Raw genomic sequence first — 25,502 nt, 5'->3', positions numbered from 1 at the left:
AGTTATTGAAGCAAAACTTAGATTCATTATTTAGAAAGTTCCTGCTTATGTGGAGCATGGGCCAAATGCAAGGAAGAGACAAGATTCATGAGTCAGAGTCTGCAACAGTCCAGACATGAAAGGCCTGGCAAGTAACGGTGAGACCACAGGAAGAAGCACAGTCAGTGGGTATCCAGACAGTGGCTGCAGTGGGCCTAATGCATGGATGGAGGCAGGAGTGAGAGATGAGAAGGAGAGGGTGGCACCACCTGGTGGAAGGTAAAGCGCAGCACCCCCATCTATGCCCTCACATTTCAGTATTAGAGATTATTAGACTTGGTAAAGACATTAGAGATGACTTAGTTCAATCTCTCCAAATGCAGCTCCTCCTGCAAGGCATTCCTAATCTATAGGCTTTTGATCTAAGCTTGCTTCTCTCTGGTGACAAGGAACTCACTACCTCCCCTCAATTCAAGCTGACCTATGAGAGGATGCTTTTTATTGATCTGCATTCCAACTTCCCCTCTCACATAGAGGACATATCCTAGAGCATGACAACAGTGGGACAGCCTTACCTCATTAAATTCAGGATTCAGGGTTTTCTTCTTAATTTGGGTCTTATGTTTGGCCTTCTTTCCCATGTCTGGCTTCAGCCACCTGAGAGGAGACACCGGAGGCTGCTATGGGTGAAGTTGAATAAGTAAGACTAGTCTTTGATGACCCCACTGATTCCTTCCAGTGTCAGAGAACAATCAATGAACTAATCAGAAAGTGAACAGACACTAAAGGTGATCAAAGTGCACTAGCACATCTCCCAGCGCCGGGCATGGTGCCAACACCTCCTTTTCAATCCTCCGCAAACTCTGGGCAGTAGAAATACAGCCACCCACTTTGCAGACAAGGCAACTGAGGGTTGAGAAGTTGAGATACATGCCTGAGGTCACACAGCTGGGTCTGAAGCCAACTACTGCCTCTAAGGTCTGTGGTCCCAGTCACCACTTTCTCCCAGTGGGTCAAATTGAGACTCTGGATGGTGGTGCCTGGTTTTCACCGTTGACCATCCCTGGGCTGCTCCCAACTTCTGGGGAGAGGCCATTTGTATAGACAAAAAGGAGAAGATATAAATTGAATTGTTGTCATTCTTCTGCTCAGAACTATTCTGTCCTGACCCTTTGTCCTCAGGTTCAGAATCCTTGGTGTGGCCTTCAGAGACTGTGTGGTTGGGTCCCTGCTCCAGCCCAGCCTAATCTCCTGCTCTTCACCCCACTTCTCACCCACTCTCCTTTCTACCAAGGCCTTTTCACAATGCATGGCACATAGTAGGTGCTCAATCAAGATTTTCTGGGACATAAATAAAATCAGCTAAAACCTCCTAACTGTCTGGATTCCGATTCGAGCTGCCACTAGCTGTGCCACGTCGAGCATGAGTACAGCTGCAGCATGCCTCACCTTCCCAAACTAGAAAGAGGGCAAACATCTCTTCCTGATTCACAAACCTGTTTTTGAGGATAATTTTCAAGAAGAGACACAAATGGGAAAACTGAAAGGTAGGAGGGGCTGAACAAAAATAAAGGGCAATCCTGACTTTCAAAATCTTGATTTGATCCTAAATTGATTAACAGCCTCCTGTTTCCTTCCCCACAAGGGCCCAGGGCAGCTGTTCCATTGCAACTCTAGCTCTTCTCGAGGGATGGCGTAGATGGGAGAAGGAGCTGGGAGGATGGTGCATGGGATTTAGTGGTGTGTAGGCCAGTAGCCTTGTGAGATAATTTTCTCTATTGGACCACATGAGAAAATAACATTAAATTACTTCTGGAAATCAACTCATCCCTGACATGTGTCCTTGTGTTGGCTAAATCACCATTCAAAGAAAATCAGGACAGTTGACCGACCTGCTTTTTGCCATGGGATGAAGGGGCTTTCTATTACCAGTGGGCGGAGAGTGGGGGAGAAGCACAGGGGGAATTGGTCCCAGACTGGAGAAAATATTAACAAATATTCTTTGCCATGAGTAAGAACAGTGCTGGTCGTCATTTATAACTGCAAAAGGCAGCATTATTGAGCACCTACTAGGTCCCAGGCCCATGAAATGCTCCATGATCTACAACAGCCAGGGGTGAAATGGATGGTCCAGTTGCTGGGCTCTGAAATCAGCACTGTGTTCTCACTGTTCTCAGCCAGTACCTGAGTGACCGGGACACTAGGCAGCCACCTTTCTGGGAGATGCAGGCTCCTCCAATAGCTGTTGCATTCAAGGACGCCCCACGACTCCAGATGAAGCTTTTTAGGAACTGCACCACAGTCTAAGACTCTTCCTTCCTTCCTGCCTCCCTCCCCTGCTCTTCCACCAAGACCAGACCTGCGTCAAGACCTGTTGTCTCCACCAGACTCCTCCAGCTGCCTCCCAATTTCCCTTTGCAGGCATCTCCCCCAACACATCCCTTGCATATCTTGTCCTGTCGGGGTGTCAGCTTCTTGGAAGACATGACCAAATACACAGTATAAATCTTCCCATTTTACAGATGAAGACATTGAGGCCCAGAGGTGTTAAGGTCCAAGCTGAAGATCACAAAGTTAGAGAAATTCTGAAGACACTGGGAGCTGAGATCCAACACAGGCAGTTTGGATCCAGAGCTGGTGCTTGGGGTTATATCTATGGAACACAGCTTTGGATGCCACAAGGCAAGGGAGAATTCCACTGAGGGTATCTAAACATTTCTGCACCAGGCTCAACTCTAGCTGGGTATGTATGTTATTTCATTTGAACATTTTGCCCCCCTTGGAAATTAGTGAGACTAGTGTCTTCATGTTGCTGATGAAGAAACTGAGGTTCAGAGAGGTTAAAATTTACACAGCAAACAGCTGGCAGAGATGGGAGTTGAACTCCATGATTTGATGGTGGCTGGAAGAATGTGCCTGGTAGACCTCTAACTACGGGGCCATAACTGACATGGTCCTCCATGATGACACTTGGAAATCCATGCCCATGGTGCCAAGGCCATGACCCCAGACAAAGGCTGGAAGATGACTGTCCCTTTCCCACTGGAGGATACGGAGCTGCACACCTTCTCAGATGAACAAGAGAGACACTAGTCAGTCTTGGGCACTAGTCAGTCCTGGGCACTAGTCAGTCCTGGGCATCTGTCTCACTGTGTGACCTGAGGTAGGGCCTTCCCTTCTCTGGCCTCAGTGTACTGTGATTTGGGGGAAGCAACCCCATTCTCCATTCCTAAGGATCTAAGACCCCCTCTGGGACCCATGCATGGCACAAGTTATTGACTCACAGCTTGACAAATGGGTCTGAGTAGCCATTGGCGTCCATGGCAGCCAGGTGCACGCAGCGTATGATGCCCACAATGAGGCCGCCCTGTTGTGTGCTGTACATGAGGGACACCAGGATCTTGCCACGTTCCTCGATGTCACCAATACGCTCCACCTGCTGCAGAAGGAGGAGAGGGGCGTGTGGGCCCAGGAGGGGAGGGGCCAGGCAACGTGGATGGCAAGCATAGGAAAGCACTGAGGGAAAGCGCCAGTGCGGGCAGCACCTCCAGGGAGGAGCAGGTGGGAGTTCAGAGGACCAGACCCAGACACACGGGGTCAGGGTTTACTTTGGCTGAGCCATGGACTGAGCTGTGACCCTGATGGATCCCAGGCTGATCCCTGACTCAGCTCAGACCCCCTCCAAGCCAACCAATCTTCTCACAAGAACAGTCCTGAAGCCACATGGGGATTTGGGCAGCGGACACCCATAATTTGCTCCACCACAGCCTGTGACACACGGCAAAGGGCCTGCCCTACATCTCCACAGAGGGAGCATGGCATTGCCCTAGTTCCTCGGAATTATCAGCACGGTCTGGAGAAGAACTCGAGTGTGGCCTGGGTATGAGAGGATGGGGCACCCAGATCAGGTGCTCCAGGTGTGGCGAGCAGCCAGCTAGCCTCAGTTCTAATGCCCTGGGCAAAGGCAGCCTTCACAGAGATCCAACACGTGCCTTTGGGAGCAAGAGTGGGGCGGGGGCCAAGGAGGGAGAAAAGGGCGATGCCACACCCCATGTGGCTCCACCCCCCATGCAGCGCTCACCTCCTCCTCATAAAGGGCCATGCCTCGGGCTGACCCAGTGGTGCCGGCACGCTTCATCTTAGGGGAAGAACAGAAAGGAAAGACAAGTCATCTGTGGGGCTCACCACCTGCACGAGAAGTTTCCCTCACCTCCCACCATGACCACCCAGAGCCGTGAGGGAGGGTCTCTGGGCAACTGTGGCCCTACCGCTCTTCCTATTCTAGGTAAAATTTACACAACTCTCACCATTTGGCGTCTTAATGCACGACAACCTGTCATGGAGTTTGTCTTAATGGCCCCGTTTTGCAGATGAGGACACAGAAGCTCAGAGGAGTCAGGCTACTTGCCCAAGGTTGCACAGTCAATAGCTGGCAGAGCACCCCATACCAAAACCAGGTAAGGTTTCATCTGCTGTGTCCCATGGCACAGGGTCCTGGGTGTTTCTTCCAAGGCTCCTAAGGCCCTTTTGCAGGATTCTAAGGCTCTGGGAAACACAGCTTGACAACTTGTTAAATCCAACCTCTTCCTTTTAAAGATGAGGAAAACTGAGATCCAGAGGACAGAGTACAGAAGCCCCTGTTTTTGGTGGGGCATGTAGGGGAGTTGGCAGTGGCAGGATTAGAGGCAAAGAGCAAAAGAACAGTTCTGTGGCCACTGCAGGTCTCGGCCTGTCCTGCTACCTCTGTGCCTCCCATTGGCGAAGACCCAGTTGCTGACGGTTCCCAGCAGGGGCCTGGTCACCCTCCTGATAACTGGACCAACTCAGTGAAGTGGGGGTGGGGGAAAGCGGAAAGAACCAGCTGTTATCAGGCCAAGACCCAGAGAAAAAGCTTCCTGCCCAGGGTTGTCTGTAAGGACGTGTTTGGCGCCTGACACGCAGTATAAATTCTTCCTTGCAATTTTCTTGTTGTGTTTTGTTTCTTCGCTTGTGCTATAAAAATATGGTATGGCACACGGCTACTCCATCCTGAGCCTGGCCATCTGGCAGGAGGACGCTGCAGGGATCCCCCTCGTGCCCCCATCGGCTTCCCCAAAGGTTGCTGGCCCGCTGCCCCAGGGGAGCAAACCGGCCGTGGTTGCAGGAGGGCTGGGCTCTGGCCAAGGCCTGACAGCACAACCCCCACCTTGCTGTGTGACCTTAGCAACTCGCCTCCCTCCAGTCTTTGTGACCCTCCTAGCCATTACCTCCATCTGTAAAGAAGGGAAAGTTGGAGCATCTTCAAAAATATAAATGATTGGGTCCCAGCCAACCCCATGAAGTCAGAATTTCCAGGAGAAATCGTCACAAGTCTTAGTTTGCAAGGCTCTGGTGTTAAAATATGCAGCTGATTCTGAGGTGTAGCCTAATTGGACAACCTCAATTCAGTTGGGGAACCTCAATGTGGCTCCTGTTCTTTCTGAAAAGGTGAGTACCACATCTAACAATAGTAGTTCCAGTGCTTTCCAGGTACTCTCACATTTAATACTTAAAAGATCCTATGAGGTTGGTACTGTATCATCCCAAATTATAGGTGAGAAAACTGAGGCCCAGAGAAGTGAACTAATTTTTTGCCACAGGTTAGATCAGAAGAGGCAGAGCCAGGATTTGAACCCAGGAAGCCTGGCACCAGAGTCCACGCCCTTAAGCACTAAGCTATCCTGCGTCCCATTTACCTGCATGGTGCTTTATGACTACATGACTAGCAGGGGGGGAAGGCAGTATTATCTCCTCTAGTAACACCAGGTAGCAAGCATGAGTGCTTATTACACGCTAGGTTCTGTTTGGGTCATGTCTTCCATACAACCTATGAGGCAGGCACTAGACTATCGACCATTTGATGGAAGAAAACTGAGGCCCAAAATAGCTTCATCCCTCAACCAAAGCCAGGGCAAGTGACAGAGCTGGGTTTGAACCCAGGCAGCTCACGCTGGCACACCGCACTGCCCTGCCCAGCTTTGCCAAAGAGCACTCTGACATTCAGGGAAGAGATGCTAACACAAGACTTGGAGAAGACCCAGCCAGGATTCAACCCCAAATGTCCTGGCCGGAAATCTTCAGCCTCGGGGTGACATGCCTGGTGCCTTGTAGGCTTATTCCCCCCACTTCTGCAGGCCTAAAGGAAGGGAGAACCCCCCAAAGTACTCCCCTACATCCAACCGCAGGCCAAAGGTACTCACTGGGATCACCCGCTCCAGGCAGATATTGAAATTCTTCCTCTGGTTGGGCTTCAGTTTCTTGAGTGAGAATCTGGTCTCGCCAATAAACTCGTTATGGCCAAATTTGTCCTCATCACAGACAGAGATCCTGGGGTTGACATCAGCGGTGGGGAGAGAAGAAAGAGCATGTACTGAGCTCCTACTTTGTACCTTGAGCTGTGGTTGAGCTGACAAGGACTGGGCACTGGGCACTGGAAAAAAACCCATTTCCTATTTACTGAGCATGAGGTCAGGCCCTTTATAGTCTACTTTGCTGCAGTATAACTTGTAAGTGGGAAAGTGCACAAGTCTTAAGTTTATAACCTGATGGATTTTTGCCTATGCATACACCCATGTCACCACCACTCACAAAATATAGAACATTCCAGTCCTTGTGACCCTCCTAGCCATTACCTCCCTCCAAAAAGAACCAAGATCTTGGCCTCTGGCACTTGCACTCATTGTCCTGTTTCTGACCTTTGTATAAATGGAATCGGATAGGATGCACTAAAGCTGAACGTGGACACACATGTACGTGCATGTGCATGTAAATGGATGGCTCAGTCATTACACTCTGTGGTGGACATGCAACAGAAATTCCTGCACCCAGAAACAACTTCTAGAATGTTCCTTTAAAAAATGTTCCCAAAGTTGCACGCCTATGTTTATTGCAGCACTATTTATAATAGCTATGATATGGAAACAAGTCAAATGCCCAAAAAACAGATGACTGGATCAAGAAGATGAGGTCCATATACACAGTGGAATAGTACTCAGTGATCAAAAAAGGCAAACTCATGCCATTCACAGCAACGTGGATGGAGCAGGAAGGGATTGTGCTCAGTGAAGTGAGTCAGAAGGAAAAGGGACAATACTGGATGTTCTCACTTATAGGAGGAGTACAGGGAAACTGAACAAAGGGTCAGGAAAAAAAGGCAAAACTTGCAGGCAGACCATAGATGTGAGGCATCCAGCAGGGGAGAGGGAAGGAGGGTCAAGCCAGGGGAGGGCAGAGCACAAGGGACTGTGTTGATGGTGCAGGGGTGATGGGGTGGGATAATTATGGGGACTGCAGCTGAGGGGACAAATCAAATATTGTATAAAAAAGAACAATGATATAAAGAAAATAAAGATGTTTAATCAAAAATAAAGAAACAAAATGAAGAAAGAAAAATTTAAATGTCCCCAGCAGCGCTATTTGTAACAGTCCCAAGCCAAAACTACCCAAATGCCCACTAGCTGCAGAGTGGATGAAGCTGTGTTACATTTTCACAAGGGAACACTGAAGTGTGATAAGAACGAACAGTCTACAAGGACACACAAAACTCAGATGAACATCACAAATAATAAACAAAAGAAGACAGACACAGAAGAGCCTGCAGTGCGCACTTACATAAAGGACCAAGCCAGACTGAATTAATCTGTCCTGGGAGAAGTGAAGACAGTGAATCCCCTGGGGGAGAGTCCTCACTGGAAGGAGGCCCCAGGGGCTGCTGTGGTTCTGGAATGTTCTGTTCTCTTATTCCAGTGTGTTCATTTTGTGAAAATGCATCAGCCTGTACACTCGGTATATGTCTACTTTCCTAAATGGATGGTGGGATGTGCTTGGAAGAACCAAGTTGAAAAGCAATTTGCATGTCTGTAAAATTAAAACACATACACACACACACACACACACACACACACGGACCCATGCAAATACTCTTCCTTGGATTCTATCCTAGCCAACATTCAGCTACACCAGAAAGTGTGCTAAGTACACCAGCAACTTCTTAACAGAGAAAATTTGGAAACTATCTAAACCCCCCCACCCCCTCCACCACGGGGAAGGAAGCTACACACCAGGTAAAAACATTTACACAAATTTAAAAACCTGCAAACAATACCATCCCTTGTTTATGGATACACAATCCCAAGGAAGCTCGGGAATGATAGCCACAGAATTCAGGATGGTGTTTAGCTTTGGGGAGGGAAAAAAGAGTGTGGCAGGGGACTGGGTTCCCCCAAAGAAGTTTGATTTCTTTAAAAAAAAAAAAAGAACTGAGGCAAATACAGCAAAACATTCAGCTATTTAAAAAAATTACGTATCGGGTTCGTGGAGGTAGGTGTGTTTCATCCTATTCTACACGTCTCTGTAGGTTTCCAGGGTTCAGTAATAAGGCGCTTGCACAGTCCGTGGTCAGTGCTCTCTGCAGGCAGTCTGCAGCACGTAAAGCTTGGTGGCTCTGTATGTCTCCTCATGCCTATCACCCCAAGATATGCTATTAAGAAAAAAGGTAAGTACCACACAGCCTGGTACTTCCGTGGCGCGAACACTAGCTTGTGTGTGTGTGTCATATAAACAGGCACACCCTCCCAGAAGGAGCAAAGAGACCCAGGCTGGAGAGTGGACTCTCATCTCCAAGGGGCTCGAATTACTATTTCTTTATACTTTTTACAAGCAGAATGTATTTATTTCCTAGATAATTTAAAATGCAACTTAACACAGCCCTGCAGAAGACTGGGAGAGGGCGCCAACATATTGCCAGATGAAAGAGGCTGATCAGCTCGCAGGATGGTCCATTGTTACAAACAGTCTTATGAACACTCAATTTCATAAAACAAACTTCTGCACACAGACACGCGCGCATCACAGATGTCCAGATGTTAATACCTAACATTTTCACTTATTTGTATTTGCAAAAGTTTCTACCAGAAAGATGTAATGTTTTGTAGCAGCTTAAAATAAACCAACCGAACAACCAACCACATACAGATATGTTTAAAGAGGGCATCCCCCACCCCCACCCTGGGAACTGCCCCCACCCCCCACCCCCAGCCTGCCCAGCCTCAGGCCCCTCCCAGCAAGCACCTGAGGGTCTTTCGCTGCATGTCCTCATCCGTGATGCCATGATAGACGAGAGTCTCATTCCAGATGGGATTCCGGGTGTTCCGTAGAGTTTTTGTACGAAGCTTATTGGACTAGAATCCAGAGAGATGGACAGTCACCTACCTCAGAGGGGAGCAGCTCAGAAGCCCCATCTTTGCAGCTGATTGGGGTGGGTGGGTGTCTTAGGCGCCCACTTCCCTTAGAGAGTCTAGGGACTCTGTTTCTCCCAAATGCAGGCTCTCAAGGAAAGGGGGTACGCTCTAGGCTGATGGCTGTCATCAGCACTAAGGCTGGACAACGGCTCACCCACCCCCTTTGAACTTCCATTAAGATTAAAAAGCAGAGATGTCTTCCTTTGAGAAAAAAAATCATCTATAGGCTAGGGAGGCAGAAATGAGAGTCACCTCTCCTAGGCAGTGAAGGAACAATTTCTGGGAATTATTGGGATGATTTCCTCTGTTTCTCTAAATAGCATTCTCCGTGCTGAAATTCTTTTGAGACAAAGTGTTCATTTTACTTGCAAAGAGGTTAGAAATACATTATACCCAGAAGAGATTGCCTGGAGACCAACCTAATTCATACTAACATGTAAATGACTGACTAGATTCTTTGGCAAAGCAGGCAAAGTTTGGATTAAGGCGTGGGTGATAGAGGGTCTCAAGGAGAAGCAAACATGGCTGGGAAGCTAGAAGGAGTCGTGGCCAGTGACTTGACAGCTGGGCCATGGCCAGGTGAAGAACTATTTTCCCTCGATTCAAACAAAGAATCATTGAGATAGTGTGTGTGCATGTGTGTGTGTGCATCTATGCCCTCTCTTCTGATGGAATGTTTGATACTCATAAAGATTTTTAACAGTCATTTTCCCAAGATCAAGTAACCGAGGGCACCTTGTTTTCAAGACACCATGTCCATTTAACACAACAAAGCAAAAAATAAAGACAGCATACTTCCGTTTCCAGCCACATGTTCTGAATGGGTCAATCCAGAGACAGAATTACCCCACTTTCCCTCCCCAGAGCAAGGGAATGATCAACAGGAAGGGCAGCGAGGGGCGGGAGGGACAGGGTACATTTTCTGTCTACAACAGAACAGTATCTAAAGGGGTTAGCCCAAAAATCTTCTATTGCAAGATGAGGAATGTTTGGTTGGGGCATAAAACGGGGGGCTTGATCAACACTGGGGAGTCACTTGAAGGAATCTGAGCAGGAGAGGGGCTGTTGGCAGCTCCAGGTTTCTGGGTTGGAGGTGAGCAGGGCCCCTGCTCCTTGAGGGAGAATAATTCCCGGGCCACCCCTTACCCCTTGCAAAGATTTTGTCATGTGTAGTGGGAGGGGGCATTCAGGCATTCAGGCAGAGAAGGCTATTTTAGGCCCTGAACTGGGAACCTTGGGTGCCCGCCAGGCCCATGTGCCTGGCTTGCAGTGAGGCCCAGGCCATCTGGTACCTTGCTGGCTCCTGGCAGAAGGTGCAGCTTAACATAGGGATCAGCCAAGCCATTGGAATCCATGGGCTTCAGTCCCTGCAAGAAAAGGCAGTGAGTGGCGTGAGGACTCAAGAGGGCCAAGCACTCAACAAGGGCCACAGCCCCTGGCATGTTGCCTGCCTGTGGGTCCACCTTGTGCACTTCCTCTCAGAAGATGGAGAAGGAAATGCAGGATCATGGAGAGAGTGCTGGAATCAGGCAGACAGGATTTAAAGCCTTGTCACTTCCTGGCTGTGTGATCTTAGGTAATTTTCTTAACCTCTCTGAGTCTCATTTTCCTCACTTGTCAAATGGGATGAGATCAGTGCCTGGTTAAAGCTAATTACACCTGTAAACTGCCGGCCTGTAATAAATGCTCTGTCGAGGCTGGCTGCTGTTGCTAGGACAGAAGAAACTGTTCCAGAACAGGAAAGGGTTGGAGAGAGGGACACGCCAGGGCAGGGAGACCTGGGTTCTGGCCCTGGCCCCTGCACTCACTTCTGAGACCTCAGATTCTCCATCCAGAGGATGAAGACCACAACCTCTGCTGACTCCCCACACAGGGATGGCATGAGGGACAAATGAGACACGGGGCTCAGACACACTCTGTCCCCCCCAAGCCCACCTCCAGGTCCCCACTGCCCGCCTCCCAGCACTCATCCGTGTGCTGTACCCTCTCATCTCCTTGGGTCTCAGTTTCCTCATCTGTTGAAGGGGCTGATCTAAGGCCCTGCATCCCAGGGAGGATGAAATGAGATCTCAGTGTGCAGACTGAGCTCGTGCCTGGCACACGGGAGTGTGAACAATGTTCACTATGACCAGGAGGGGAGAGGAGCCACAAAGTGGGACATGGGGTAGGGGGTGGCAAGAAGGCAGGGCAGCCTCGTGGGTGAGTCCAGACTGCCACGGTTCAAATCCCAGCTCCATCACTTCCTGGCTGAGCGAAAGGGGCATCACTGAAGAGCTCTAGGCCTCAGTTTCCCCATTTGTAAAATGGGAATGATGATAGAACCTTTCTTATAGGTTGTTTCAAAGATAAAATGGGACAAATGAATGTGTAGAAAGTTCCAGACTGTTTAATATGCGGAAATGCTACCTAGTTGGTTTCGTGTCAGTGCCCCACTGAGAGCCACGGGGGCAGGGCCTGTTCTTGCCTGCTCTGGCCCCCCAGCGTGCAGGCCCTGCCTAGGCAAGATTGGTGTTTAATAAATATTTGGAAGGTGAGGTTGCGAACAGGCAGATGCCAAGTTTTCAAATTTGAATTTGAATGTTTTGGGGTCAGGGCCCCTCTCCAATGTCTCTTTCCTTCTCGCCATTACCAGCCAGCCCATGAGCATATGGGCTTCCTGCAGCCCTGGGTCAAGGGGCCTATAGTGTGGCTTCTCCCCCCACATTTCTGCAGCTGGAGAAGGAATGGTTGGTTCAGGACCTAGAGGGGCTCTTCCACCAGAACTCACCTCCCTCGCGGCCTATGTGACGTCAGGCTTTAGCTCCTGAGCCTCGGCTTCCCCAGCGGGACACTGGGCTGATGATGAGCCCTTCTAACAATGACTGCATGAGGCCGAAACAAGATAATGCATGGACTTGCCTCACCAGGGTATGGGGGAGGGAGGCTAAATGCATCTAAGTGCTTTCCACAGTCACTGTACACAATAGGTACTCAGTAAATGCTTTCTGAAGAAGTGATGGGGAGTGTCAATCTAGGAGTTTCACAGCTCGATTATAATCCAAACTGGGACTCTGTATGAGTTGTGTGTGTGTGGGGGGAGCTCTTCATTTTCACAGCAGGTGACACACACAGGTGGGGACAGTATGGGGCAAACCAGGCCACGTGGCCACCTACAGTTAATACAAGCATCCTGTGGAGAGGCACTATCGTGGCCTCTAATTCATCAGTGGGTCCACTGGAACATGGAGAGGTTAAGTACCACCCCCAAAATCACACAGCTAGGAAGCAGGTGAGCTGGTATTTGAATTTGTGCCCAGGAATTCTGGTTCCTGAGTCTGCCTGGACCAGACTTGGGGTGGGGGATTCCAGTCAATTCTTTCCCGGAGTTCTCACCGGCAGCATCAGCTTTCCTGGCTCATGCCGCTGGAGTCTGCCTTGTGGAGATGCTCTTCCACCCTGGCTTGCCTTTCCCGCCCCCTTGGAAGGCCATACTGTTTCCTAGTATCTGCAACAACCAGTCTCTGACTCAGCAGAAGTTTCGTGGCCATGTCAGCTGTCAAGCCAGATTGTCATTGCCTCCCGGGCTACTCCTCTGTGGTCCCCTCCAGAGACAACGAGCACCAGGCTGAGCAAGATCCCGTCCCTGCCCTTGTAGCCCAACTGTCTCCCCTCCCAGGAGACAGCTGCAATTAAGCAAAACCCCTCTGGAACCATCCCCAAAGGAAGCCCTCCTCCAAAGGAAGTGGCCATGACTAATAGCTGCCCGCTTCTCATCACTGTCACTTTCAGATAGACAAGGCAACAGAGAGGAGACAGGCCTGCTAATCCATGCCCTCCCTCCCCAGCCCCCTAGAAATGCTGGGGCAGCCCTAATGGTCCCCAACTTCACCTGCTCACCCACCTTAGCCTTTATGATGGTGCATTGTAGGGAGCTGTTGTCCTGGTCGTACAGAAGGCTGAACTCCAGGGCACCCAGGGTGGCTGAAGCGGGCAGAGTCAGGAACCAAAAGAACATTCATTCAGTCATTCAACAAACATTTCCCAAGTACTTACCATGTGCCCAATCTGGGCTAGGCATTGAGGAAGACTCAGACCCTGCTCCGGAAACCCCATCCTGGCAGACCCCTCTCTCTCTTGTTTGGCCTCCAGCACATCTGTGGTCAGTTAAACATATGTACAACTGCCCAGTTAATAACTTCCAGTCCCGGGAGATCAAGAGACCCCTGAGGACAAGGGTGGTCACTGTCTAGTTTACTCCAGCCTCCCACAGTGTAGGCCACGTGGCCAGTTCTCCCTTACTTGCTAAAGGAACAAATGGGTCTAAGCATTTGCTGTTGTCTCTGCCTGGAATTCTCTCCCTCTAGATCCTCACAAGGCTGGCACATTCTGATTATCTGTGTCCAGTTTGAATGCCACCTCCTCCAAGAAGTCTTCCCTGGACACTCCATCTAAAGCAGCCACTCTCTAGTCATTGACCCTATTTAATTCCTTTCATGGTGTTCTATCTCTACTTCAAATGAACCTTACATCAACTGTTTCTCTCCACCAGAATGTTAGTTCTGCTCGATAAGCCATCTTGTGTGTTGTTTATTGCCAAGGTATCCCTAGTGCCTAGAACAGTTTGGTGCGCCTAGTAGGTTTTCAATAAATCTTATCAAAAGTAGCAATGAGCAAGTAAGGAGTCCAGCACTGAATACAGAGACAGGCTTGGAACAAAATGTGAGGACAGCTCATAATGAGTCAGACACAGGATGAGAGTGACCGTCTATGCGGGCAGATGCAGGAGCAGCGGCTGCTGCGCCAGGCAGGAAGGCCAGGAAAGGCAGGGAGGTGGGACCGACAAGGAGTGTTTCCAGCACAGAAGCTGCCCAAAGCAGACAAGGGGGAGATGCACTCCCCGAGTCCTATCCCCTGAGACTGCAGACCCGAAACCCATGGGAGAACATGGGGAACACGGGCCGCTGGTGCTGCATCAGGTCTGGCCTTGACCTGCTACAGCAGTGCAGTCGGCGGCCGGGCCCTCACATGCTCGCCTGCGAGCCAGGTAACCTATGTGGCTGCGACTCTGAATTACAAGGCAGCTACTCCTAGTAAGAGCGACAACTGGGGAGATTAAATGAGCATTTAGAAAAGTGCCCGGCACAAAATAAGGGCTCCGCGAGCTTGACCTCCGTAATCGTGATGTGCGATGGCTTCGTGACAACTGCCCCTGGATACGCGTGCCTTCTGGGAACCGTGACCTCCCAAGGAAGCGCTTCAGTTCACCCTCGCCCAGCCCTGCTTGGGGGCCGTATCCTGCTTCCCATTTTACAGGAGGAGGGGGCCATGCCAGGCCACGCCGGGCCCCCTGGACAGCCACTGGTCCACTCCTGAGAGGCTCCCGTCTCCCGACCATCCAAGGATCGGAACACCCCAACCCCGCACTGACCCTTGCATGCCTCCCTCCAGCTCACCACGGTCACCCGGTCACCCCACAGCTCCCTCTGCTCCCAGCACACCCAGGCGCAGCGCTGCAGGCCGGAGTGTGGGACAGGAGGGGGAGCGGCAGAGGCACGGGGCAGGCCCCTCATAAATCACCGAATGAACAGACACAAGAGGGAATGTCTGGTAATATTTAAAACATGGTTAAAAAACTACACGTGGATGACACACATGAATGAGTTTGGGAAGCTGTTAAAATGCATATTCATATATATGATGTTTCTCTGATCAACCTGTGAACCCCTGGGCGGGGCATGGGAACGCAGCTGTGCTGCAGTCTTTAAAACAGTTCAGATGGAAACGCTGATATTCTGTGTATTTTGCCATTTTGCTGCGCGTGCACACACACACACACACACAGAGCACCTCATCTTTAAAGAACTCAGTTAATGCATGGGGTCTGGGGGTACACCAGGCTGTCCCTGGGACCATTCCCGTTTCTTCGGGGGCAACCCTTGAAGTGAAACTTCCAGACACTCTCAAAAGGTGCCACCTACTTGCTTCATCCGAGTCATAGCTGTTGGCTTCCTCCTCCTCTTCCTCCGGTGGTGGGGGCTGGCGGGCAGGGGTGGCAGCAGGCTGGGGGGCAGCTACAGATGCTTGGGAATAGGGGCCAGATGGGTGCCCGGCTCTATCCTCTCTGGCTCCAGCTGCCGAGTAGCCCCCAACTCCCCCGGTTCTCTCCTCCCGGGCAGGGGCGGCTGCCCCTGTATAGCCGGGGTCACTTGGAACTGCCTCTGCAGGGAAGATGAGGGAGGGCGGGAAGGAGGCAGGTGGCCCCCAAATCTTAGCAGCAGCAACCACTGCAGGGTTAGCACAAGTGATGATCACCTACTATGTGCATACCAGGTACCTTGCACCCATCACCCTGTGACAGAGGGTCATCACTTGCAATTTACAAAGGGTGGGGCCTTTGTAAAGCCACCTGGGGAAGCGTGCTAAAATGCAGGTTCCAGGGCCCCACCCAGAATGAGGGGCTGCAATGTGGGGCTTTTGAATCTGTTTTATAACAAGTCCCACAAGGCTTCAGATGCAGGCAAAACAGCCTCACGTTGGGGGTGGGGGTGATCAGCAGGGTGGGCTCTGGAGCTGGACAACCTGAGTTTGCATCTCAGTTGTGACCTGGGGCACGTGGCTGGTCTCTGAGCCTCAGTTTCCTCATTTGTAAAATGGGAATTCTGACGCCCGGAGGAATGAAAAGAATGGTAGCTAACGTTTTAAAAACGATCTACTATTTGTGCAGCACAGCACAGGGCCTGGTTCGGTAGGAAGCAGTAAGTAGCAGCGGCTTCTGACCACGATGCAGACAGCATTTGTAAGAGTCACTGTCACTTAGCGTAGCGTTAGTATCTTCCCGGCCCTGTCCTGAGGTTGTTTTTTTTTAATGTATCAGTTTGTGGCAGCCAACCACTTACTCTGTGGAGTAGGTCCTAGTGTTATTCCCATTTTAAAGATAAAGAAACTGAGGCTCAAGGAAGCTAAGGGACTGGTCCGGGCCACAGCTAGGACTGGGAGCAGGGGTTTGGGTCCAGCAGCTTGAGCTTAGTCACCATACTTGGTGTCATAGTCCACGTGTCTATCCTCAGCTTGGACTCTTTAGAGATCTGATAATAGGGAAACGCCCTAGAGCAAATCGACTGGGGCTCAGGGTGCAGGCCAGGCCAACATCTGGCAGCCCCCTGCTTTCTCACGGGGACGGGGGGAGGTGGCCACTTGGGCAACACTTGCCTGGTCTCTGGTCTGGGAAGCGCCCTGCTGGCGCCGGGCTGGGCCTGCCCCCTCCTGGAGGCCCTGAGAGGGGGAAAGAGAGAGAGGGAGGCCTGGAGCGGAGTAGGCAGGGTCACCCTCAGATCCGCCCTTCTCCCCTGGGGCGTGGACACAGGCCCGGGGCCACAGGGGCAGAGGAAGGGCCCAACTGGGGGATTCTGAGGTCAGCAAGGACGGAGTCAGGCCTCCCTGCTTCCCTCCTCTGTGAAACGGGAGTGGGGGCTGGGCACGTCTCGCTGGCTGTTAGGAAATGGATGAACAAGGCGGGCAAGCCCAGCTCGGAGCTGGCAGCAAGTGTAGGCTTGGAGTCCTCCATGGCCACAGGGTCACTGTCTGTGCACGGGATTCCTCACGTGGGCACTCCCGGAAGCACAGGTGTGGGGCGAGCCAACTGGGATGGGCCGAAATAACAGTCAGTGCACTGAGATCAGTGCCTTCCATACGGACCACTCCATCGCGTAGAAAGTCTCACGTGGTGCTCCTTTGTCCTTAACACCACTCTCCCTTTCGTGAATTTCTCTTTTTAACAAGAGAAAAGAGGCTTTGGGCTCAGCCCCTGCAGAGGACCGGAACACTGGGGTCACAGTGAGTGAGGGGCTGGTGGGTGGGTGAGTGGCAGGCTACCTGGTTCCATTTCATCACATTAATTTTTATAATTTCCCTCTACATTGGGTCAGATTGTGTTCCCCAAAAGAGGTGGAAGTCCTAACCCCCAGTCCCTGTGACCTTATTTGGAAAGAGGGTCTTTGAGATGATCAAAGATGGTCAAGAAGAGGCCATTAGGGTGGGTCTTAACCCAACATGACTACGTCCTTATAGACATTTGGATGCAGAAAGAGGTACAGAGAGGACGGCGCCCAGGGAGGAGACCATCTCCAGGCCTGAGGCCTCCAGAAGCCAGGAGACAGGCCTGGGGCACTCAGGAGGAGCCAGCACTGCCAACTCCTTGATTCTGGTCTTTCAGCATGTGGAACTTTAGGCAATAACTTTCTGTTCTTTGAAGGTATCCTTTGTTCTTTGTGGTACTCTGTTATAGCAGCTGCAGCAAACGAATACACTCCACTCTTTCTGGGATGGCATGATGGCTTCTGACTTATGTCCCTATTCTAAGCTTCCTTTAAAATCACAGATTTTTAGCTGCACCAAGTAGGCATTATTTCTATTGTTTTATATACTCCTAATTTGTTGCGCTGTCCCCTTATTACTAATCTCCTTGCTCACTGTTTTTCCCTGAATCTCACATAGCCTTCTGGGAATATCTACATTTCTATTCAAGTCTGATGTTCCTAAACTTTCTCTGAGAGAGCTGGTGACGGCGACTTCCCTCACTTATGTTTTTATAGTGAGTCCATTCAAACAAAAATATTAAGGAACTAGGAGGGTGGGTGTTAAGAGCGTGTGGGAAAAGCTGTCTAAGTGGAATGCCGATTGCTGAAGGTGGGAAACGCCGAGAAAGGAGTAGTCAAGTAGTCACTTCCGGCATGGAGGAGGAGAAAACGCCTCCCCTTCTGCACCCCTATTCCCCTACTCCCCGCTTGGCTTGCCAGCGGAAGGATTACTCATTGTGAGGGTCTTAGAAGTGCTTAGAATTCGTATGGCTACAGCTTTGCAGAAAGCCTGGCAGGCTCTGCCAGCGAGGATGGGAGGATGGGAGCCACTGGGGTCACAGCTGAGTGAGGGGTCAGTGGGTGGGTGAACAGCAGGTTACCTGACTGCCCTGGCTGTGCAGGCACTGGGCTCTGCATGGAGGCGGGGCCGGGTCTGGGGGCCTGGACTGAGTTGGCCCGTCTCAAGCCTGCAGGGAAAAGGAAGGAAAATAGTCTGTCATGTTACATACACATGCACATGCACACACGTATACACACATGTCTGCACACGTGTGCATGTACAAACCCATATGCACACATGTAACATTAATGCACACACTTGCACACAGTGGAAGCATGAAGAAGTTTGCTACTGGTCAGCCGACACGAGGCAATGCCTTCTGAATTACCAGGGTCTGTGCCCAGAAGGCCAGAGGTCCTCATGCGTCCTGAATATTCACCCCCTAACATTAGAGCCGGTCTCATTCCCTCTCCACAGTAAGAAATGAAGCTGCTCTGAGCTTACACACAGGGTTCTGGGGCAGCTCTTCCCAAGCTAGCAGACACTTCTCTCCAAGTCCAGGAACCAAGGGCTCCAGCCAGTGGGTTCTCTTGCCAAATAAATCCACCATGAGTGAGGCCAAAAGTTTGGCCCCTGCTGGGATGAAACCACTTATGGGTGCTGCCCTGGCCTTGCTGACTCAGCCAGGCTCCATGGACTGCTCCATGGACTGCAGCAGCCACCTGGCAAGGGAAGAAAGCACTTGGGTGGACCTGTGAGAAAGAAACATCTTTACTTCACTCAGAGTCAGTGGCATGTTCCCCCCGGGGCTTCTTTGGAAAGGAGGGAAATCGCAAATAGCATTTGAGCAAGAAAAGGCTATAACTGGAATCATGGTAGAGTCAGAATTGCTTCTGAACCCTGTCTTTCCTCTACCATGGGCCAGCGCCAGCAGTGAGAATGAACACGGCCCATAGTAGGTGCTCAATAAGCACTGGGCAGCTAAACAAATGGAAACACTGTCCTGTCCATTCTCTCCCTTCTCCTCCTCCAGGACGCTGTCTGGCTTTGCCCCACTCTCTCACCTGCTGGGGTCCGGCTGGTGTCACCTGCAGCACCCCCGCCGTGGCCTTGGTCCCAGCTCTCTGGATCACGGCTGGATGAGCTCATTCGTGCCTCAGAGGCCCTGCGCACAGGAGGCCCGTGGCTGCCTCGTCCAGGAGCAGAGGCCGGGTCGGGGCCTGGAAGGGAAGCACGCGGTGATGAAGAAAGGGCACCGGAGGGAGGGAGCAGAAAGAACAGCCCATTCCCAAGGGGAAGACAGAGTCAGCAGAACCCACCTGTCTTCTGACCCAGGCCCCGCCTGTCCTCAGTGTCACCTGGAGAGAAAAAAATGAGGCGAGTACTTGTTTTATGGTGTCTGGCGAGCTCACAAAGGGGCCCCCCCCCACCACTTCCAAGAAAATTTTTTAAAAATTAAGTCTCCTCCCCACCTCGCCTTGGATGTAGCTTGTGTTTACAATTTCCTATATCTCCCTTGCAGATACAAACACAAAGGCGTGCATTATAAAGAACCAGCTGGGATCACTGGCTATGTACTCTTCCCCAGGACTGATGTCCCCCAGGACTCAGTAAGCAGCCTCCAACCTCCAACCCTTTGCACTTGATGGCCCCGCGATTCCCACTGGGCACCCTCTATCACTCAGCTGGATGTCTCCCCAAACACTACCTTCTCTCACTGCCCTTCTCTGGCCAAAATGGAGCTTCTCATGACTACCTGTCCCCTTTACACGCTGCATTTTCCTCCCCAGCACTTAGTACTACCCAACAATACAATGCATTGATATTTATATTTGCTGTTTGTTGAGCATTTACTTCCCCCACTAGGATTTTAAATACACAAGGGCAAGGAATTTGTCTGTCCCATTCACCTCTCTATCTCTAGGGCATGAACTGGAGCTGGCCCTCCACTGGAGGTGTTCAGTAAATGTTTGCTAAAAAAAAAAGTCAAAATCACATATCAAGGCCAGGACCGTAACTCTATATAATATGCTTTTACATTATTCCAGCTTCAAAGATGCTTAACACACCATGGTGTGGATATATTACAATCCATTCAACAATTTCCCTATCAATGAACATTCAGGTTTCTCCAGTGTTTTTGCTGCCACAGATAATGAGGCTATAAATAGACTGATTCAAGTATCTTTTTACATTGGTACATTTATTGCTGTTAGATGTATTCCCAGAGAGGCCTTGCTGGATCAAAGGTATTTACACTTCAAATTTCAACTCACCTCCCATATTACTTTCCATAAGCTTGGAGGTGATAGTTATAAAGTATCTACCTACATGCATTCTCCAGCACTGAATGTTATTACCAATAATTTTTTAGGGGTCACTATGCAATGTTTGTGATGTTACTCCTTTCTAATGGGGTAACAAAAACCATATCATCAGAGTTGACCTGAAAAGCTAATCCTGACATTTATGTATGTACATGTCTGTGTGGAAGCGACTGACATTATGTAATGTTAGCTAATGTTTCTAAGCACTACACTCTGCAAAGCACTTCATATATAGTATGTTATTTATTCCTCAAAATAACCTAGTGAATTACTAACCCCACTTTTATTTTTTTATTTTTTTAAAGATTTTTTTATTTATGTATACAAGAGCTGGGGCACAGGCCAGAGATGTGAAGTGGGGGGCGGGGAGGAGTCACCAGAGACAGAGTGGGGAGCAGAACGGGCAGACTGACTGAAATACACTGCTGAAGATAGCAGCGGGCGAGACAGGAGAGGTCTGTTGAACCATGTGGGTTGCTCCCTGGCTGGCCAGGGATTGAACTTGTGTTGCAGAGGCTGTGTATTGCTTCATAGTGTGGTATTTAACCCCTTGTGCCACCAGAGAGGCCCCACTAACCCCAGTTTTAGATGAGGAAAGAGTCTCAGAGAGAACAGGCCACTAGTCCAAGTCCACATGGCCAGAGCTAGAATTCAAATTCAGGTATACTGGGCCTCAGATGTCTGAGACCTTGATAATTATGCTATACAGTCTTCTTAGCCTAAAGAGAACAATGCTTAACAAGGAAGAAGGGGCTCTAGTTGTGGAAACTAGGGGGTTCCCTAGGAATTCAGGGTGTACAGAGAATGCGGCCACTCTCTGCAAGGAGAAGTTGCTCATGCCTTGTCAGGGAGAAAGTATCTGTTGGATGTCTTTTGGGACCAGGTGCTGTACTGGGTGTCTAGAGAAGTTACTTTTCTAGGAAACAAAGTTGGGAGTTTCAGATCTTGAGACCTTCGACTATAACCTTCCTTTCAGAATTACCGCCTGTGCTCAATTCCAGAACTGTCATTCAGGTCAGATTTTATCACCGAGGATTGATTGAAAATACTGCGAGGGCTTTATCTGGTCAGTCCTAGAGGACTCATTCTATTAAAATGTCCTTTCATTGTGGTTGCTGGTTTCCTTCTTATTATTGTGCAATTACCCTTAAACTGTTGTTTTAATAATTAATAAGAATACTTAGATAGTGGTGATCAGATGCATAGTAGTGGTAATTGAGGAATTTCCTTTCTATTCATTTATCACTTTTAATTAGTTCAGTTTCATCTTTTCTGGTGGTAGACTGCAGAAATTTCAGGGACCGGGAAGGACCAAATTCCTTCCAGGTTCCAGAGTATGATTTGGTGGTGGGTGTTTCTCAATTCCTAATTTTAATCTCCACCTCTGTTGTACCTATAAATATTCCATCTGAGATGATAACAAAGCCTTTTGGCAGCCTGGCCTTGCTGGAGGGTTCCCTGTACCACCCTCTTGATAAAGTTCATGGTGAGCCGTGAAGGGGACATCAGAGTCCTAGACACAAGCCCAGAGGTTGTCTGTCCACCAGCTGGGTAGAAACAAACATGGGGACAGGACACCTTCCAGGTAGATCTGTTAGCTAAGATCTGTCCGTGGTCCTGAAAGGACAAATCATTTTGCCCTACCTCGTGTTGGAGCCCGGACTGCGTGCTTGGGCTCAGGGGTGGCCTGCTCGGGGGCTGTAGACTGGCTGACTGGCTGCTGGGGTTTGGCCTTCTTTATAGGCATAGGCTGTGGGAGGACCTGTTTGGGGAAGCCCTTGAAGAACCATGCTCCAGAACGCTTCCACACCTGGAGGAGGAGAGAGAGAGGATGAAGATGTGGCAGTGAACACAACCGCTCCTTCCTTCATGAGTGCCCTCAGCACACTGACTCAGTAGCCAGCACACATTTCTTACCAGTATGTAGCATTACACAGTTCCTATTTGAGTCATACAAGGTCCCCAAAAACTCAATAGAGAGGGCCTACGCATATCCACTCTCTTGATGAAGAAACTTGGATATCAGAAAGGTTATGAATGGGTATAAGATCACCCAGTCACAGAGTAGAATGGGCAAAGACTGGATACCAAGTCTTCCACCTTTTAACTGAGGTATGCTCCCTACTTCTAGGAAAATGAAAATCACAGAAACAGGAGAAAAGAGACTCATTCAAACACTCGGGGACTACCCCACCATGTTCTCTGCTGACCTGGTTCCTCCCTATCAGCCCCTCAAGACACACGCCTGGCCACATGCTCCAGCCCTCACTACCCCATTTCCCTGGTCCTGGACAGGAAGGAGGAACTAAATAGAAAGGGAGAGTGCTCTAGAAGCCAGCTGGGACCAATCCACTCACCTCCCTCTGCTCGATGCAGATTTTGCAGAGCCACACGGAATGTGGGCGGTTGTTGGAGGTCTCCACCCCGCACTTGGTGCAGACGTTCTGGGGACAAACATAGCCCAGAGCACACTCAGACAGGCCTAGTTCTGGGCTGCCCTGGATCTGGGGAAGTGGCTGGGGAGGGTGGTGAGGAGCCCCCTTCTCCCTGGTGGATGTGACGAACTAGGACTCCCCTTTTCTCACCTCCCTTCCAGGGCCAAGGTCAGTTAGAATGAAGTTCCAATTGGAGCTTTAATTTCCAATACCAAGAACTAGAGTCATTCCCAAACACTGATGGAAAGGATTCTCTAAGAGGCCCTGTGGGGTCTGAGTTTTCAGCCAGATTGATATGATTGACATATTTTTTTTAAAAAGGAAAGGTCATATAGACATTTTATCCATTAATTTATTTCTCCTTTCTTCCCAAATGAATCCGAGGCAACCCAGACTAGGACCACAAATTCAACTTCTCGAGGAGAAGGGAGTCATCTGAATTAATGTCAGGCTGTGATGGAACATTGTACCTTTGGCTGAGTTCCCTGGCAGGCGAGACAAAAAGGAAAACCTAATAGGTCCCAACATTCTCACTATTGATTGACCGCAGCAGACAAGTTTTTTTTGGGAACAGATCAAATTTCCCCAATGTTCCACTCTAAACGCTAACTGGGACTCCAAGCAGGAAATGCCAAGAGACATCATAGAGATCTCCAGCCAGGTTTTTCCCCTTATTTCTTTTTTGGGAATCAGGCAGACCCAAGGACAGCCATGTCTGCTTCGTGGAACTTCCAGGTGCAGACAGCTTGAGGAGAGGGTGAAGGGCAAAGCAAGCAGGGAGACACCCCAGGAGAATAAAAGCCCAGGGTGGTTGTAATCGTGTGGAGAGTGTCTTTTTAAGTCACCAGTGCCAGAGCCCAGCGTAAGGCAATGCTGGGTAAGCCCTCCCAGGACACCCACGTGGAGACACATGCCCAGCACGCGCTTCAGCCTGACACATGACCTGAAAAGCTAAGCCACCACCAGCAAATTTGCAGGCTCAGCCACAGCCCACGTCCTGCCCCAGGGTCCCAAGTTCATCCTGGATGGAGCTGAGCTCCAAGGGTCAGAGTAACCTTGAGGGAGGAACCAGGATGAGAGTCACCTTGGAAACAGCTGGGCATGGAGCATCCCAGGATGCTCTGGCCACCACCCTTCAGGATCCAAGCTCTATCCTGAGACCAGAACCCCCTGGCCACAGCCAAGACCCAGCCCATCTGTGTGTGGTGAGCAGGGAAGTGGGCAGGCGGGCAGCGGTACCTTCTTACAGTCCTCACACACTACGCAGGTGGAGCCCAGCATCCCCAGCTGTTCCCCACACAGGATGCACCGGTTCACCCCGTCCCCAGCCACGTTCTTCCTCATGTTCTCCAGACGGTCCACCAGGCGCCTGTAAGCAGAGGCAGAGATGTGAGGACTCCACAGGGGCACCCGCAGCTGCCACAGGAGAAGGCTGGGGGTCTTGGCCATCTTTGAGTCAGGGAGCCTTCAGTGCCGCTGATGGTTGTTGGGCCCCTCCCCAGAAAAAGGCACATGCACGTGAAGTTCAGATACATTTTTCAGGACATGCCAGAGCCCAAAGGGTGAAAGACCCAGCCCTCCCACCCACTGCGATGAACTTCAGATGAAGAATCTTATCTAGTCCCTTCTGTCTCGTGATGCCTCCCAGAAAACTTCCCTCCAGGCTCCAGATCTAGTTGTCTACATGGCATCTTCACGGGCATCTCCAAGGGCATCTTCAAGGGCATCTCGAGCCTGTGCTTTCTGCGGGCTCATCACATGCTGCTCTCCACTCCATGCCCAGCAGATCTGCCCCCACTCTAGGAAATGGTGCTGCCACCCGCTACCTTGCTCATGACAGAAACCCGGGGCCTTCCTTGATCCCTCTCCTCCCCTGACCGTCAGTGACCCACCCGATCACACCCACCTCCCTAGCATTCCTGGGATCCACCCACTTCTCTCCATTTCGACCCCAGCCAAGCGACTGTCCTCTCTCTCCTGGGTAGCTAGAGAAACCTCCCCGGTCTCCCCACGGCCTTCCTCCATCCGTTCTCCCCACCGCCGCGTGGTGCTGGTTCTAAGCACAAATCTGATCCTGCCCTGCCCCCTCCACCGTGAAACCTCTGTCCCAGGTGAGACCCCAGACGCGTCTCCCTCCTTGGTCGACTGTCGACGCCCTAGGCCAGAGGTTCTCCAAGTGCGACCACCAGGCCCCCTGCTCAGCAGCACCAGGGAACGTGTCAGAAATGCAGATTCTTGGGCCCCACCTTAGACTCAGTGAATCAGAGACTCGGGGTGCGGCCCAGCAATCTATTCTGACAAACCTTCCAGAGGATTCTGGTGCTCAAGTAGCCTTAACTGCTGGCCTCCTTATAGTTCCAGTTCTCCCATCGGCCTCAGTGCTTTTGTACATTCTGTTCCCTACGCCTAGGATATGCTCTCTCAGGCGCTCTCTCTCTCTCTCTCTCTCTCTCTCTCTCACACACACACACACACACACACACACACACGTACACACACTTTCCGGCCCGCATCTTCCTTACCCTTCAGATCTTCAGATCCCCTGACTCCCTCTCAGCAGCCATCTCTGACCACCCATTTTCTTTGCCCTGACAGAGCCCTACACCTCTGTGTGGTGCTGGCCACGTCTGCAAGCGTTTGTGACGTGACCTGCACTGAGCAAGCAGCTC

At 50.5% G+C, this 25,502-nt stretch overlaps 1 protein-coding gene across 2 annotated transcripts in view; it reads right to left on the bottom strand.

Moving 5' to 3' along the window:
- Positions 1–25,502, bottom strand: part of RPH3A (rabphilin 3A) — a gene marked incomplete at its 5' end in the record, with an annotated part of 55,057 nt that overhangs the window by 2,996 nt on the left and 26,559 nt on the right. For both annotated transcript variants that reach the window (XM_084253600.1, XM_084253601.1), the window contains 15 exons: positions 555–636; positions 3,264–3,418; positions 4,061–4,117; positions 6,198–6,324; positions 9,067–9,176; positions 10,529–10,603; positions 13,117–13,196; positions 15,194–15,427; positions 16,419–16,487; positions 18,172–18,258; positions 19,136–19,291; positions 19,391–19,429; positions 22,043–22,208; positions 22,756–22,842; positions 24,073–24,202. In XM_084253600.1, coding sequence (XP_084109726.1) covers positions 555–636; positions 3,264–3,418; positions 4,061–4,117; positions 6,198–6,324; positions 9,067–9,176; positions 10,529–10,603; positions 13,117–13,196; positions 15,194–15,427; positions 16,419–16,487; positions 18,172–18,258; positions 19,136–19,291; positions 19,391–19,429; positions 22,043–22,208; positions 22,756–22,842; positions 24,073–24,202 — 1,654 coding nt within the window. The remainder of the gene's footprint in view (positions 1–554; positions 637–3,263; positions 3,419–4,060; positions 4,118–6,197; positions 6,325–9,066; positions 9,177–10,528; positions 10,604–13,116; positions 13,197–15,193; positions 15,428–16,418; positions 16,488–18,171; positions 18,259–19,135; positions 19,292–19,390; positions 19,430–22,042; positions 22,209–22,755; positions 22,843–24,072; positions 24,203–25,502) is intronic.

Source organism: Talpa europaea (genome assembly GCF_964194135.1).
Source record: "Talpa europaea genome assembly, chromosome: 14".
In the NCBI taxonomy this organism is placed as follows: Eukaryota; Metazoa; Chordata; class Mammalia; order Eulipotyphla; family Talpidae; genus Talpa; species Talpa europaea.
The sequence above is the reverse complement of the archived record's forward strand: the minus strand, read 5'-3'. Positions and strand labels throughout refer to the sequence as shown.